Source organism: Cebus imitator, unplaced genomic scaffold, assembly GCF_001604975.1.
Source record: "Cebus imitator isolate Cc_AM_T3 unplaced genomic scaffold, Cebus_imitator-1.0 Scaffold191, whole genome shotgun sequence".
NCBI classification, from domain to species: Eukaryota; Metazoa; Chordata; class Mammalia; order Primates; family Cebidae; genus Cebus; species Cebus imitator.
The window spans coordinates 3,664,729-3,683,044 of NW_016107506.1; the positions used below are offsets into that span (position 1 = coordinate 3,664,729).

General features: G+C 35.2%; 1 protein-coding gene across 4 annotated transcripts in view; it reads left to right on the forward strand.

The window, feature by feature from the left end:
* Window positions 1-18,316, forward strand: part of CPS1 (carbamoyl-phosphate synthase 1) — a 149,172-nt gene that overhangs the window by 107,870 nt on the left and 22,986 nt on the right. For all 4 annotated transcript variants that reach the window (XM_017546813.2, XM_037745103.1, XM_037745102.1 and 1 more), the window contains exons 23-29: window positions 3,506-3,647; window positions 4,953-5,018; window positions 5,465-5,528; window positions 7,611-7,792; window positions 13,131-13,325; window positions 13,725-13,792; window positions 15,613-15,688. In XM_017546813.2, coding sequence (XP_017402302.1) covers window positions 3,506-3,647; window positions 4,953-5,018; window positions 5,465-5,528; window positions 7,611-7,792; window positions 13,131-13,325; window positions 13,725-13,792; window positions 15,613-15,688 — 793 coding nt within the window. The remainder of the gene's footprint in view (window positions 1-3,505; window positions 3,648-4,952; window positions 5,019-5,464; window positions 5,529-7,610; window positions 7,793-13,130; window positions 13,326-13,724; window positions 13,793-15,612; window positions 15,689-18,316) is intronic.

Sequence of the window (18,316 nt, forward strand, 5' to 3'; positions counted from 1 at the left end):
CGCAGATTTATCGTATCCCTAATAGAAATGTGAGGAAGCTAAATTTTTCTCATTTAATACCATTATTTATAATTTTCATTTTAAACAACATAGCGATCTTTGAAGAATTGACTGGTATTCCATGTAAGAAAGATGCAAACAAATAATTAAAGACCCCCTAAAAATTGTAACAACAAACAAATAGAAAAACCTGACTGACAAAGCTAAAGATAAATACATGACTTCTGCTTGTCCTAGCACTTGAAGAACTTGCATTTATGGTGCTGCTGTGCTAGTCCATGGTCACAATTATGGATGTGATTGATCTTTTCAAGACATGGGTCTTAAGAGTGGCTGGATGACTATTCTTCAGAGTTAGGATTTTAGTCATTTAAATAAAAGTGGTTATTGTTCTAATTTAGAAAAATAGCTATTTGTCAAGCACTTCCACTGAAAGGCTGAGCGGATACTTGCGCATAAACAAATGAGCAGTTGGTTTGGGAGCATATTCTTGGCGAAAGTGGAAATATACATTTCTAAAACAAATAGCAACAATAACAAAAAAAACTTTTCTCTACTTTTAAAATTAATTTCTGTCTCTCTGTCTTTTTTTTTTTTTTTTCGAAACTAAAAGTAACCACAAATTCTGGTGTTTCCAAGGCTCTCAGAAGCTCAAAAGTCCCTTCTGAAGTAAAGCCTTTCCAGACTTCCCCCCTGGAAGCTGGGGAGCCCCTGCTCTGAGCCACAGCTTCAACTTATGCACACTTGTCTCATGACACCTCTCGTGATGTAGACACAACAACGGCTCTTTGTGCTTCCTAATATACTCTGACCTCCTAAATGTAAGAATACAATATTTTATCTCCCATCATTAATGTAGGCAGCACAGATCTGATACAGAGCACATGTTCACTAAATGTTAAAACACTAATGAAAGAATGACAATGAATGTTGCTCTATCCTCACCATCCACTTTCCAAGTCACTCTTTTCAACTACAGGTCCTCAGTATGTTTCCCATACGTGCCATGTCCACTGTTGCTCTCAAACGCCAATACTGTTGCCATTGCCTATTGTCCATCTGTCAACCCCTTTATCTATATAAAGTTGAACTTCCTTTATTGCTCTGTTCTCATTGCTCCACTGCCATGGTCGTTTTTGAGCACAACCTTTCACACTGTTATCTTTCTCTGGCCCCATGTAGCACCACATAGCGTATCCCTCCATATAGTATTTTGAATCACTATCCTTTCATTATCTCAAATACTGTTTCCTTGTCTTCTGAGGTAGCACTGTCCAGTAGAAATTTCTGTGGTGATGAAATATTCTGTCATCTGTACTTTCTGACACTGGAGCCACTGACCATGTGTGGCGTGGCACTTGAAACCTGGCTTTGGTGACTGTAGATCTAAATTTTTAGTTTTAAAAGTTTTAATTTTTAAATTTAAATAACCACTTGTGACTAGGGGCTGCTATGTTGAATGGCACAGTTCTAAAGCACAGGGTTTGGCACACATACATAATAATACTTAATATTGGATTACAGTCAGGAATTTGACAGGAAAATGCATTGCTCTGTGAGAATACTTATCAAATACTTGGGAAGACTAAAATTCAAAAGAAGAATGAAAAGAGAAGAAATTAAATTTTTTGGGAGATTTAACACACTGATTTCAGACAGGAGGGAATTTGGGTGCAATAGAAAAAGCAAATTGACTAGGAAGAACTGTAGCTGCAAAATTTAAACTAATCCTAACACTGGAAATCCAGAGGAATAGCCATTATGTACACCAGCTTGATTCTTTCTTCTCCAAACTCAGAATATGAATTAATTAAAGCAGATTAATGATTAGAATGAGCAAAATACAATAGATTTAATCCAATTACATTTTATTAACAGCATTTCATGGAAATGTTTTTTTAATACAAGTTAGATCTTCTGACAATACACTATTTTAATTTCATTGTGTTGACCATCAAGCTATTATAATTGAATTTTATTGTATTAACTATTACATGAAATAGCAGGCCCACAAGTATTTGGTTAAAGATGCTTTTACGGTAGTATTTTCTTCCCCTGGCCCTTCACCCTTTACAAATTATTTTTGCATGCATTTTGAAATCTAGTTATGAGCTAATTTCAATCACTTCTTTGTCTTTTCTATGAAATAAAAAACCTAGGAAATTGAAGTTTTTATGTCTATCCTTCATTTATTTATATTCATAAATTATATTTATATTTAATTTATAAAATATATACATTTTATATATATGCTTATATTTATTACTTATATTTATCATTCATTTATTTATTTTCATAAATGTTTATTGAATGCTGTCTGAGGGGCAGATAATGTGGTAGGTATGGGGAGTTATCTGGTAAATAAGCCAAATGTATTCTTTGCCTTTATGGAACTTAAATATAGCAGGCAAAAGTCTGACTGATGTATAAAAGTTAAGAGACATTAAAAGTATCAGGTGATAATGGACATGCTAGACTGTATGCTTCTATGTCCATTGCTCCAAGCAAAAGAGACCGTAAAAAGTGCAAGAAGGTCAGTGTGGAGGTGAGCAAACCAAAAGGCTTCACATATGAGTCTTGGCTTTAGTTGGATTTTGAAGGATTGCTGAGGATTGGGAAGAAGTTAAGAAGGGAAAAGGAATGCCAAAGGTATTACAGATGAGAGAAACAACACAATTAAAGTCTACACTAGGGAAAGGAGCAGGGAGAAAAATAAGACAAATCTAGTTTGAGTGAAACACAATTAAAACATGACAAAACTGTCTTCTCATGTAGACAGATGGGTAATATTAGGAAACAGAGGCAATTTATGGAGAGGATATCCAATCTGATGCAAATTTGGGAAAGCTAGGTGAAGATGATTCTCAAAATTCATATGCAGAAAAACCTGGAGCACAGGTTAGATGTTGAATAGGCCACCGGTTTGGGAATCATCAACCAGTCATGCTACTTGAACCCAGGACAGTGGCTAAATTTAGAGAGGGAGAGAGGGAAGACAGACAAAATCAGGTAACAATGGATAGAGCCCTCTGGGTAAATGGAGGTTGTGAGTAATAAGGTAGGTAGAACGAGAAGCCACTTAGCAGAAGCCAGAATATCTTTTTTAAAAATAGATCATCAAAAGAGCCTTGTGATGACAGGTTGAGGAAAATGAACATTGAGAAAGGGCTCCTGGACTTCGAGAGTGAGGTCTCTGATTATTACTAATGAGCACATTTATTAGAACAGCAAATGCACTTGCCATTTTTTATAAAAGCAGCAGGGAAGAGGTCGCATAGAGTATGAAAGTAGGAGATCAGAGATTGTCAGCTGTGCAAATGTACAAGACTTCACAGAGGCAAGATGAATGAGTGGGTTAGTTATTTGTGTATTTTTGAAAAATAACGGGACTTAAATATGTCTGAAGGTGGAAAATAAGGAGCCCTTGGTGTTTTTGAAATTGAACTCGTCACTGCTTTTTATTGTGTTTGGTCTAAACGTGACTCTCTTTTCTATTAAATCCTAGTGAGTCCATTACAGAGGAAACCCTGAAAAAGGCAAAGGAAATTGGGTTCTCGGATAAGCAGATTTCAAAATGCCTTGGGCTCACTGAGGCCCAGACAAGGGAGCTGAGGTTAAAGAAAAACATCCACCCTTGGGTTAAACAGGTAAAAGAGTTTCCCTTTCTCCACTCCCCCGACGGGATTTTTGTAGTAAAATGTAGGCACCCATTCAAAAGGCCATTGTCAATAAAGAGAAGTGGGATTAAGAAGTGACTCTATTCATCCGTTGATGCCCATAATGTCACCAGTTTTATTTAGCACATGATTAATTTTTACTTAAAAAAGAATGAAAGGACACTAGAATGTAAAGATAGGAATGAGTACCTGATTTTCTGTCTTGGCCTAACTGAACAAAACAATAAACTATCTCTCCTCCGCTTTTTGACCTGTGTTCAAATATGTAAATAGTAAAAAATCTTTAGTGTAATTGAAGGACTTGAAATATCCTAGCATGGTGGCTGACCCTCTTGAAAATAATAGTTATCTCCTTTGGCACTAACTTTTTACAGGGTAATACTTTATATTAAGTGCCCTGTCTTATGGTTCATTTAGTATTCATTGTGATAGGGCTGGTCATAATGAACTCATCTAGTATTCATGACAATCACGCATGAACATTCATAGGTGTGCTGTCGTGACTTTTTTTTTTTTTTTTTTTTTTTTTTTTTTTTTTTTTTTTTTTTTTTTTGGCCTTTAATGGAAGGGATGTCTTGGTTTAAAGTACCACCAGCTGGTTTTTGTCCTTTAAAACCACTGACGTTTCTCTGTGTGCTCAGGGGGCACATGCATACCTTAGGTCTCAAGCTCGATGCTAAATATTTTCCGCTCAGCGATTATTATCTTTCTTCCTTCTCACTTGCCTTACACTAGCTTGCCCTATCGGCCCAAATTCTTGCTCACTAAGCTGAACTACTAGCCCTTGAGAGTTGAATTGATTTCCAAATATGTTCAATGAGATCATCTTCTCCCCCAGGTCCATCCCCTATGGCTTTAGGTTATTTGTGTCACCCCATCACTCAGTGCCATAGGCAACTTAAATTTTGTGCATTAATTTGGAAACCCCAAAGACATCCTTGCATGTATGTCATTTTGCTCAGATTTTTTATTTCATATACAGCTGCTTTTAGAGAGCTGATGAGGCAAGTCTTCCTAGTAACCAATTGACTATAGGATCGCTCTGCCATGTTCATGATAGTGATACAATGCCCTGTTTCTCATGTGATAACTAGACCATGTCACTATTTTCTCTCTCTTGTTTTCAGAATTAGGAAGCAATTCCATGGGGCATATATTTTCCTGTCTGCATATTTTACAGTAATAGGAATTAAAGGGATATATATAAAGCACAAAAAAATTTAGTCTTGAAAAAATTATAATAAAATTCTAATTTGTTTGTTTTTTTTCTTACAGATTGATACACTGGCTGCAGAATACCCATCAGTAACAAACTATCTCTATGTTACCTACAACGGTCAGGTAAGAATGGCCAGATTGGCATACCCAGAAAGCTCTAGATTCGGTAGACAGTTCACATTAGGGAATACATAGTTTTTACCTCTTTGGATATCTAGGTAATAAAAATGGCATCATGTGTGTCGGAAATGATGATATGTTTCTATATTCAGTCTTTTAAGAACTGCCTTAAGATAATAAAATCAAACCAGTAAAAAGATAAGGACAATGATTACATGATCATATAATTATGCTATGTTCTCATGACTCTTTAATTTAAAAATATTGAGCTAGATCTATTTTTTACAAGTAAATTGGGCTTGTATCACACTTTATACTCATGCGTTTCCAGAGACTAATAGAGAATACATGATAACAAGAGGAACAATGAGAAATGCGTACTTTAACGTAGGACAAATAAATTGAATAATAACACATAATGATTTCTGCATCTTTTCTTACTTCCTCAGGAGCATGATATCAATTTTGATGACCATGGAATGATGGTGCTAGGCTGTGGTCCATATCACATTGGTAAAATGATAAATTTATATAGGACTTCACACAATTTATGTGTTTTCTTCATACATGTTAATTCCATTATTCCAAGAACTATGTCAAATAAATGCTATGATAATACATGTTTTGCAAGTTAGGAAACTGGGGTTCAGAAAAATAAAACCCAAATATATATAGCTACTGAGTGGTAGAGTGGGATTCAAATGCATGTCTCAACTGCAAATTCTACCTCCTCTCATTTCACCATGTAACTTTGTTTTCATCCTCTTTAACTGAATTGAGCCTCTCACTGGGGTTGGGAACGGATTAGACTTTGACCTTTTACCTTCTAGCATAGTTTTTCATGAAGATCTACATTTCCTCAACGAATTTATACATTAACCAGAAATTACATTGTAGATACCATTTCTGACCTCATCGTATGTAACATATGACTTTTGTTTACATCAAATGCAAAGACCCTGTCTCTTTGGTGCACAGGTAGAGCATCATGTAGGCGAAATAAAACATACCCACCAGAGATTATGACATTTCTCTCTAGTCAGTTAAATAACCACTAAAGATTATTGCAGCCAAAAGTATGTATTTTAATGGACAGTGATATTAGTCAACACATGGATTTAATATTTAATCGCTGCAAAGCATTCTAATACGGAAATGATAAAATATATGATTTGAATATATGTAGTCTTATTCTATTACTTTAAGCATAGTTTATTTTAGTTTTTACAATGAACTAAGAGCTTCAGAATATGCTAGTTTACCAATCTTTGGACAAATCTTGAAGTGGGACAAAAATGTTATATCTTTACCACCTTAGTCATTGTCTTAGTCCATTTGTGCTGCTATAACAAAATACCTTAATATAATTTATAAACAATAGACATTTAATTCTCACAGTCCTAGGGGCTGGGAAGTCCATGTTTGGCTAATTTTTTAATTTTTACTTTGTGTAGAGATGGGATTTTTCTACATTGGCCAGGCTAGTCTCACACTTTGGGACTCAAGTGATCCTCCTGCCTCAGCCACCCAAAGTGCTGAGATTATAGGCAGGAGCCCAGCAAGCTTTTTTATAATGGCATTAATCTATTCATGAAGGCTCTGCACTTATGACCTAAACACCTCCTAAAAGGACCTCCCTCCCAGCACTGTTGCAGTGGTGACTAAGTGTTCCAGCACATGAATTTCAGGGGACACATTTAGACCATGGCAGCTTACTTATAGCCAAATAGCCTGACCATTTCACTAGCATCTACCTGTCTCCTCGCTGGAATGCTTTCCTTCCTTTTCAAATTTTACCTAATTTATGCAGTGATTCTGCCTTATATCGGGATCCAAAGAAGACTAGTTAAGCTAATAATAATCAAGTGTGTGCTTTCTTGATAGTGAGCATTAATATGCCAGTGTATTTGAATAACATATTTTGACAAGAATTTTTAGGAAACAATGTCTTAATGTAAAGAATTAGTACAAGTCTGTGGACTTTCAATTCTATGGCAGCCCAGTAGATGTGATATTTTGAGGTGTTTAGGCCATTATTACACTTCAGATTTCTTTATAGAAGGTCACTCACTCTGCATGGGTGGCCTTGCCAAGTTTAAAAGGATATGCTTGGAAAGGATAGGACTTTTCAATCAATCAAGATATGTCAGAGCTGCAGTACACCTCAGGGATTATTAGGTTCAGCCCTCAGACAGCAGATTAAGTGGAAAGACTAAAAAAGAATTCAACTATCTTGATCACTGAATTCACTATTTATGTGTATTGAGGTCAATATAGTCACTTTGAATTTCTTTTCAGTAAGTGAGGGTTATTTTTATCATTAAAATTGCCCCCCATTAACATTCAGATTACCTATTGCAGAATTTTGCATATACGACAAGCCAACATTTCCTTGCTGTTTAATTAGTCCCTGTTTTTCCTACTACTAATATAGCATGCATCATGAATTTGAAATTTATATTTTGGAGTTTAAAAAGTTGAATGGAAATCATTAGCTTCCTTAGCCTGAACTGACTGGTGCTACATTTCTGCTTCTCTTTGTGTTGTTACTTCGTGCTTCTCTTACCCCCTTTGCCAATCTCATTGTCTCTGCAGGCAGCAGTGTGGAATTTGATTGGTGTGCCGTCTCTAGTATCCGCACACTGCGTCAGCTTGGCAAGAAGACAGTGGTGGTGAATTGCAATCCTGAGACTGTGAGCACAGACTTTGATGAGTGTGACAAACTGTACTTTGAGGAGTTGTCTTTGGAGAGAATCCTAGACATCTACCATCAGGAGGTAAGAAAAAAAAAAAAAGAAGAAGAAAAGAAAAAAAGAAGATAGATATATGCCATACACACTTTATGTATATGTATTCAGGCATGTAGATTTGTATTGTTATTCCTCTTAGAAGAAAGAGCTGCCAGTGTTGTCCATTGTCTTATTTTATAGTAAAATTCTGAAAAAAAATTACTTTATTCTTATATTTTTGAGCTCCTGGCACAGTGTGATTATTTTTCACGTAAAGTTTACTTTTTCTAAGGGTTTCAGCTAGATTGAAACTCTACTTGGTAACATGTACCAGATACATATTAACTAATATAAAATGATCCCTCATAAATATCTTGCAGAGTGATTTAATTGGTCATCTAGACATACAATAAACAGCCTCTTTCTACTTTGTATGATGTGGTTTAATGATGAACAGTTCCCAGAAAATAGTCAATTGCTCACAAAAGACCAGTTAATTCCTTGTTCCATCAGATGAAGCCATTAGTCTTCAGTTTAAGATCAATCAGTTCATTGTAAATAATTTTGCTTTCTTTATAGCTTTCCCTTATAGTTCCTCCTCCATTCCCATCCCAATATTACTGTCTTCACTGTGAATTCATGTGATTACAGATTACTATAGAACTGTAGAACAAATTAAATTATCTTATAATTAAAAAAAAAAAACTACTGAAAAATGTTAGAGTGATGTCCAGTAGTTACACCTTTGATGTTATTACAGTTATTATTATTTTTTTACCAGAAAATCATCTCTATGTGGAAAATATGGCCAATTAGAGGAGAAAAAGTACTTAATGGGAGCCAAAATACTTAAATTTTAGTTTTGACTGAAAACCTCATTGATTTCTTCAAGCTACATAAATTCTCTGTGCTTTATTTTTAATGAATCATGAGTGTAAAAGCATGCTACTTGCAAATACTGTGAAGTTAACAGAGTTTATGGTTGAAGTGAGATTATAAAGTATAGTGCTAGAATAATGTTATTATTCTACTAATAATAGTAAAATTATTATTTTACTATTACAAAAAAAAGTAGACAAGTTTAGGAAGGATGTATAATCATAGTTGTCTACTTGGGCCTGGCCTACTAATCTTTTAATAAAATTGATCCATTAAATAGATTATATACCATTTTTTAGACCTCTCTGACATGGCTGTTTCAAAATCACTCATTAATATTCATTTCAGCTAGATAGATGGGCATCAAAATAAGTGCATCCTAGAAATACTTCTTCAAGACCCTGTAAGTCCAGGTTCAGTATGATAGACAACTATAAAAACAGATTCTTATCTTCAGGACATTAACAATAAAACGAATATCTGTTATATAAATGTGAAAAATACTAAGTTAAAAATACTAAAGTGCATTACAGATGATAGCAGCAAGCATTTTATGTATAATCATGTCCTTATGAAATGGTTTAAGGAAAGATGAAAAACTTCTATGACTGCTTTTGGATACAATTTTACGTGGCTTTCAATGAGATTCATTTACTAAAACTGAAGTCAGTATTACAGAAAGAAATAAGTTGGGCCTTTTTGAAACTAATTGGTATTTAAAATATAGTATTACTATGTATTAGGAGGTAATTTAAAATATGTTGGAGGACATAATGTGCATATGTAAATGTAGACAATGGTATTTCTGTCACAAAACAAGTTAAATGAATGAATTAATGACAGACATTAATTAGTGATAGGTAAAACCCGTTAGAGAGTGGATGACTCTAGAAAGAATTGAGGTTCATTTATAGCATTTGGTTTAATTGTAATTAAATGTAATCCTAAAATACTGCCTAAAACATAAAACATCTTTTACTAAAATGTAAATTAGTAAAAGGTAAACCATCATCCTTCTCATTGACAGGTACACATATAGAATTTTATAAATTGGAGATAATTCATAAAATTCCAAAACTAAAGCTTTTTTTAATGAGGCAAATATTATTTCTGTTAGTAAGATAAATTTTCTCATGTGGCATTCTGTCTATAGTACATCCAATTTGTGCATAAAAGTAAGGACTAACCAAAGTCATTAGTGGCGTGGATAAGTTAAGATATTCTCAAATAAACTTGAAGTATTTCTTTTTAATATTTTTTCTATTGAAAATAAGTTTCTGGTATGATTGCAACTTGGATATTGTTTCTGAAATATTCTTGTGCAATGGTAGCTTCGTGATATCAGTTGTCTATTTTTTAAAAATAGATATTTAAAACTGATATCACTAAGCTATTTTAAAAAAATAAACAACTTGTCTAAAACAAATAGACAACGAAGATGGATAGAAAGGATGCAAACAGATCTAGGTATGATTAATGGAATTTTGGGAACCCAATGGAATTTTAGGCCTATTTTAGAAATCTATGAAACAATATTTGAAATTTTGAATATTTTATTTCAGTAGATTTCTTGAAACTATTCAGGCATAATGGTTAGGATAAAGATGATAATTTACCTGTGTGGGATACCAGGTTCTCATCCCTATGTCCCTACAAGTCCCATGATATTTGTTGTTGGATCAATTTAGATTGAATTATCCCATAAAACTGTGCTATATTAACGTCATCCTACAAACATGTTCTCATACTGAATTTCTTTCGCCATATGGGCAAAACCTGCACTACACCATCAAACTGTTACTCTAAAACATTCCTGTGGGCATGATTTGTCTTCCCAATGATGATCTCTGATTCTGGTGGCCAATGATGAGAATTCGGTTTTGTGCTGAAAGCTTTTCTACCTCTTAAAAAAAAAAAGTCTCGAAATAGCTTTTCTCTTACTCTCTAACATCACCCCTAAAACCAGCCAGAAAAGTCAAGTTAGCATAAAATTCTAATATTTAGTATATTACTTTCAGCATGGCTGAAATTATGATCTATAGAGTTGAGTTCAGGCCAGGGATGGTGGCTCACACCTGTAATCCCAGCATTTTGGGAGGCCGAGGGGGGTGGATTACTTGAGGCCCAGAGTTCAAGACCAGCCTGGCCAATATGGTAAGACCCCATCTCTACTAAAAATACAAAAAATTAGCTGGATGTGGTGGCGCATGCCTGTAATCCCAGCTACTAGGGATGCTGAGGAACAAGAATCCCTTTAACCTGGGAGGCGGAGGTTGCAGTGAGCTGAGATTGTACCACTGTACCCCAGCCTGGGGGACAGAGTGCGATTCTGTCTAAAAAAAAAAAAAAAAAAAAAAGAATTGAGTTCATATACAAGCTCTAGCTCTATACATCTATTTTCTATAAAAGAGATATGAGCAGGTCACTTCACCTTCACTGAGCCTCAGTTTCTTCAGCTATAAAATGGGGACAGTAAATAATCACCTCAGAAGGATAGTCAAAACAGATAGTCCGGGATACATAGGAGAGTCTTCAGGAAAGGCTAGCAGCTATTATCTAACTATTGTTTTGAATTTATTGCAAAACAGAATTTTTAATTATTTGAGAAGCAGAAATGTCTTTAAAAACAAGTCAATTTAATACAGCTAATTTGAAAAATGTTGATGTGTTTATTGAAGCCTTTTATTACACTTTACACTCCTATTTAGTCTAATTACTCAAACTTTTGCTTACAAGTGGCTACTTCTCCCTCAGTTTAAAAAATTATCTTAAAATCCTTCATATAAGAGATTTCTTCGTATCCATTTAATGGAGTAATTTGTTTTTAAGCCTCTAAAACATTAACGACACTGCTGACAAACCAAACATATTAAGAAAATAAAAAGATTATAGCAAAGAGAATAATTCTTTTTAAAGGTTTTGCTAAAATTTATATTGAACATATTTTAAAATGATAAAAATAGTTTAAGTACACATAAATATGCAAAATGGTGAATTATTATTTTCAATACTGTTTACAATGCCTTTAAGCACTCAAATGCAGGGTGTTTATTTAGTGAGACAGTACCATAATTGCTCTCATCAGACAAAAATTAGCTTCATTCCTGTAAGAGTATTTCAGAACAATTTTAAATAATGACAAAATACATTTGGCACATATCTATCACTTTGGCAATTCTACTAATATTCATTAGTCGGTCATTAGGACACACACAAATTGTGCTAAGCTCAATGGCCTCTCAGGTATTATACTATTTTTGGTATTAATAATCCTGTCTTATTTATTTATACACTTATGGTATATAGGTACATAAGACCTTTAATGTTTATTATCTTGTTTATGTAGAAACTTTGTGAAGCAGGCAGGTATTATCCTAATTTTATAGGCAAGAAGACTAAACTTTAGGGGGAAAGTTCAATCTTCTTGTCTATAAAATTAGACAAGAAGGGGTGGGTGGTGCACAGAGGGAACCGGAACCAAGATAGGAGACACTTTAACTGCAAATCTGTTTCCTCACCGTCTCACACCGGTTTACCCTCACTACAACAACAACACCCGTCTTGACAAACTTTGAGATTTCATGGACTATTTTTTTTTGTCTTGAAGTTTTGACTGCTAATAGGAGGTTTGGGCTTATGTGAGAAAATCTTCTGGTAATCAACATCTGAAATAAGGCTAAAAATTCCGGCACTGCTTGTAAAGCAAGTAGTAAGGCAGTAGGAACTAAAATCAGTTACTAGGTGCTGTAGACAGGTACCAAGGCTGCAGCAAAGAAGAGGGGAAGGTGGACTAGGTCATCAAAGTGGGACCTGAGATCTAGACTGGACTTAAGGGGTAGTTTAAAGGTGAGATAAGCTGGACAAGAAGAGAAAGGAGACAACAACCAGGGAAGTTTCAGTGGTGCAGAGATTTTGCTAGTGGGAAAGTACCTAGTTGGGATAATGAATAGTCTTTTCTGAGGCCAAGGAGGGTGGTAATAGATAAGACTGGAAAGTCTCAAGTGGCCCTGGGAGTCAAGAGTTTATATTTTATTCTCTAGGCAATGGAAACCTTTGGAGAACTCTGAGTATGGAAGCAACCTGATGAAGCAGTCTTGCTTAATCTGAATGTGAAGTGCTGGGGTGGAGGTGCACAGGAGAAGGGAGTGTTAAAAGGAGAAATCTGTATTCAGGAAATTCCAGCAGTAGTCCAGGAATTAATTGATTATAGCATGGAGTACATGGCAAACATTTATTGGCTTGATTTTCTTTTTCAAATGCCACACATGTGAATGTCATAAATGATATTCATGTGTACTTGTATGGAAATCTTGCACAAATTTTAGCATCTAAGTACATGGACAGTCAAAACATTGTGGTATCATTTAATAGTACTCATTGATAGGAGAGATGGAAATATCACAATCAGGTTAAGAATTATCAGTAAGAAAATAGAAGCAATATTAGCATAGTTATCCATTCATAATGAAGTTACTCTGATGGCTGATATTTTGAGTGTCTTTTCCAGGCATGTGGTGGCTGCATCATATCAGTTGGAGGCCAGATTCCAAACAACCTGGCAGTTCCTCTGTACAAGAATGGTGTCAAGATTATGGGCACAAGCCCCCTGCAGATTGACAGGGCTGAGGATCGCTCCATCTTTTCAGCTGTCTTGGATGAGCTGAAGGTGGCTCAGGCACCTTGGAAAGCTGTTAATACTTTGGTAAGGAGAGAAACAAGTATTGTTAATGTTCTATTTTGAAGAGCTGTAACCTGAATGTTGACTAATGTTAACTATAGGGCAGACAGAATGCATACACTTAGTGAATTTACTTAAAGTTGTTGTATATGCATGATTGCAGTTAAATACTGATTATAAATTGTTAGCAGTATTCTCATTAAGATTCAGACAATGAAAATAATTTCAAACCAGTTTTGAAGAAGATTTGATATTTAGAATCAGAAGCTGGGAATTTTATGTATTTCAATGTCCAATTTACATTTTAATGATGTCCTTTGAGAGAATAAGAAGCTGTATTACCACTTGATCTAATGATACATTCTGTAATTTTATTGCATATTAAACTATTCATACATTTTTGTTGTTGTTTCTTTTAATTAGAATGAAGCACTGGAATTTGCAAAGTCTGTGGGCTATCCCTGCTTATTGAGGCCTTCCTATGTTTTGAGGTAATGCTGTATATTGTTTTCCAAAACGATGATTCAAAAGTTGAGAGATACAGAAATGCATGCTGTATGCTAATAGCACTAGGATTCTATGCATAGTAGTTTATAAATCCATTGACAATTTCCAAACCATCACAGCCAGTTCATGGAGCAATGTGTGGTCTTCTAGCTTAATGGTTTCCCTTCAGGGAGTGGCCAAAAGAAGAGACTACAATTCTACATCTAGAAGTGTAGTGTAAGGCATCTCCTTACCAATCTGAGAGAAAGTAGCTTTATATTAGAGAACAGGACAATTAAAAAAAGACACACACACAAATTGAGGTATCTCTCACCAGCATGTTTTCTGATACCCAGAAATGACAGCTTATCTTTGACTACTGTCAGGACCTTCTGATAGTGCCTTTGTTTTAAAATTGAGTTTTTGAGATCAGATTTTTTAATAGATAAATTATAATGGTAAGGAACGGGGACAGTGAGGGTCTTTTATATTAAACTTTAAAACAGAGTTTTATCATAAAAGGAGAAGTTGTGAATTATCACTTTCTTCAGATGTTACCACATGTAAGAAATGACTTCACTAAACAGGAGATAAGAAAACACAATTTGCTGTGCACAATTTGAAAGTGTAAATGGAATTTGAGATGGGTTCCTTTAAAATAATGAAAAATTTCAAACGAGGTGGAAAACTTTTTATTTAAATGTCATTTTGTGTAAATCACAGTCTAATAATACTACGTCTTTGAGGAGTTAATGTAAATTAATTTAAACATGCACACATTTAAGGATGGGAAAAAAACGACTTTGACTATTGCATTTCTTTTTGCTTTTTTGCAATCCATATCTTTGCTCCAGTTTCATATACTCTAAATTATAAGCATTATTGCTGTAGCCTTCCTCTCTTAAACAGATGAAGCAATTGAAAACTCTTTATGCAGAAATTTGTAATAGGACGATAAACGGGTGTGGTGATGGATATGTAAATAACTTGACTGACTCTATAATGTGTACAAAGATCAAAATATCACATAATGCCTCATAAATATATGCAATTATTATTTGCCAATAAAAATAAATTTTAAACATTAAAAGAGAAATTTGTAATAATGTAAAAGAGGTAAATGCAAAATAATATTTTTAAAACCAAGGAATATTTTTTTTCTTTCTGTTATTCCTCTCCTCCCCTCCCAACCCATTTTGAAAATGTCGAAATTCAGAGTAAATTGATTTGAGATGGCATTATTTCTCAAGTATTTAAAAAGAAAGGATATAGTTGAAAATATTATAGTCAGATATGTACATTATATTAACAAATATTACTTTAAAATTGATTCATTTGTAATCTAGTTGACGGAGTAGCATAACTTGCTTTGACAACATAGCAGGGTCAAGAACAGCTGTTGATAATGAGCTCTGAAGAAACAGGTTAGGGGAATCAGTTTCTGGACTGAATCCCATCAGGGTTTAAGAATTACCTGGAAGCAGCAAAGTGTTAACATGGTAAATCAGAAAGGGAAAACTGTGGAGAAGTACAATTGCTAGAGTTACCAGGGTTCCTTTGGGAATTAATACAGGTTTAGCGACACCCCTCCCCCCTGCCCCAACCACCCGTCCCACACCACACCACCTTCTCCCATCCTCAGCTTCGGCAGTTTTATACTTTGGTTGATTTTCCTGATTAAATGGAGTAAAGTCTCAGTTTAGCAAAAGGCACCTTCTTATTCAGCCCAGGCTGGAACTAGAGGTTGTCTGGAACTGTTGTGAGAACCAATCAAGTCTAGTACTAGCATGAACCTGACCTGCTTTTATCCCCCCTCCTTTTCCAGTGGGTCCGCTATGAATGTGGTATTTTCTGAGGATGAGATGAAAAAATTCCTGGAAGAGGCCACTAGAGTTTCTCAGGTAGTGTCCAATTTCTTTGTAGTGACTTTTATCTCTTAAATGTGACCTTATTTTGTATGCTGTTTTCTTCTCACACATTATGTTAGAATGAGTTTTCTTTTTTCCTCTTCTACACTCTAGTCTCCTATATACAAGAATGAGAAAACTTAGAAGCATTAAAATTATAACTATAACTAGATTTTTAATCTAGTTATAGTTATAGATAGTTATAGATTTAGATTTGTAGATAGTTGTAGATATAGATTTAGATTTATAGATAGTTATAGTTACATATTTTAATAAAATCTATAACTATATTTTTAACCTGTAACTAGATTTTCATGAATTAGATGCTGGATGGGGTATTCTTGGAATTCCCAGTCTCAAGGGCTGCCCAACCATGCTTACCATGAACAAGTGAAAGCTTTCCTGAATTTTAATTTTCACATCTGGGGACTTTGCCTTAGTCAAACATATAACTTTAATAGTAAGTCCCTCACTCAACTATTTTTTATTTATTTTTTTATGTTGGCACATTCAATTTGTGAGTTAATTAAAGCATTTCATATTTTGTGGCAACTCAACTACCTTCCTCCACTGCTCCCAGCTTTTACTTTCTCCTTCAGTGTTACCTCAGCATGATCCATTTAGGATTTACCCAGTGGAGTTATTGATCTTATATGGTAGAGGATAAAAGTAATGTTTTCCTTCTAAAAGCTTTCAAAAGCTTGTTGGGGCTTTTTTCTTTTCTTACGAGGGGAACAATTCGTAGAGAAGAGTTTGATGTTAGGCAAGTGGAATTTGGAGGGAGGAAGAGTGAAATCAGGAGCATTTCAAAGAGGAATAAAGAGCGTGGACTGTTTCTGCACACATGATGCTAGGTTCCTGTTCTGTGCATGCTGCTCCCCAAGGATGTTTGGATAGTAAAGAAAGTAGATAGGAATAATGAGTGAGAAGAGGCAAAGATGTAAAAAAAGAAAGCCAGGTAGATTTTGAATTCATGTTTGTGTGCAAATCAGATAGCTGAGAGGGGAATATTTCCAATGGGCCAGTTTTTGTTAATGGGGTGAGACATCAACTGTCTTCCCTTCTATTTTATTCCCTGCTAGGGGTCCTGCCATGCAGCCCTTTTCAGAGGCCAGCAGCTGTACTCAGCTGGTCTCATGTGAATGATGAAGCAGGTGTCCCCTCTTGTCTGCCTGGAACACTCCTCATACGATCTCAGTACATTTTTAAAGTATGTTTTCATTAGCATATGGATAGAACCCATATGAGACCAAAGTTTAATAATAGAGATGTTGTCATTTAATACTTTACAGTGCAGTTCTCCCTATCTAGCTACAGCAGCATGTGGGATACTAAATTCAATGACTCTAGAGTAAAACCAGCCCCAATCAATCAGTAATCTATGTATGCATTCACTTATTTATAATACCTGTTATATGGTGGCAGTCTTCTCAGTATCAGGAATTACACTCATGAAAAGAAAGATATGGTCTCTACTTTCACATAGGACTTCTTTTTGCTAGGATCAATAGACTTCAAATAATTACAATTAAATATAATGAGCAGTGAACATTACAATAGAGAAAATGCCAGATGAAAGTCTTAGGGTCCAGTCCCTGAGGAAGGGACTTTTAAATTGATGCTTGATGGTTGATTCAGAATTAACTGGGCAAATGGCTTACATTGTGGGAGTAAGAAGGAAGAAAGGAACGGGCCTAAAGGTGAGAAAGAGTAGGGAGTTTCTCAAAACTGATAAAGCATTCCTTATGTGACTAGGACATACAACATGATGTTGATTATTAATGATGGTACAGAAGTTGTCAGGGACCAGATAAAGGTGACTTTATTGGTTATTATAATGAGTTTGAATTTTAGTCATTTTATTTAAAGATTAGTGTACTGCAATACGTAGAGTGAATTATGGGGCAAGACCAAATTCATGGAAAGAGGTTAAGTGAGTTGTTGCTATAGCTCAGGGTAGAGATGACAATACCTCAGACTGCAGTAATGACACTAAAGATGGAGAGCAATAGTAAGAATGCACATTGAAAATAGTAAATGAACGGAAGTGGAAAGTGAAAGAGGATACAGGATAACTTCTGAGTCGTCTGCCTTGGACACCTGGGTAGACAGTGATGACACTGAAATAGGTAACACTGGGAAAGGAGAAAAGTCTAGAGGGAGGAATTATATATTTATTTATTTATTTTTTTTTTGAGATGGGGTCTTGCTCTGTCACCCAGGCTGGAGTGCAATGGCACAACCTTGGCTCCGCCTCCCGGGTTCAAGTGATTCTCCTGCCTCAGCCTCCTGAGTAGCTGGGATTACAGGCATGTGCCACCACACCCAGCTAATTTTTGTATTTATAGTAGAGACAGAGTTTCACCATGTTGATCAGGCTGGTCTCAAACTCCTGACCTCGTGATCCACCCACTTTGGCCTCCCAAAGTGCTAGGATTACAGGCGTGAGCCACTGTGCCTGGCCAAATGTTTAACCTTTTGAATGTGAACTGCCTGTGAGGAATCCAAGTGGAGATGATTTAAAGGCAAGGGTTATTATAATAGATTTGGAATTGAGGATCAAGATCACGGCTAGAGTTAAAGAAGTAAATATAGATTTTGAAATAAATAGCATATTGGGTT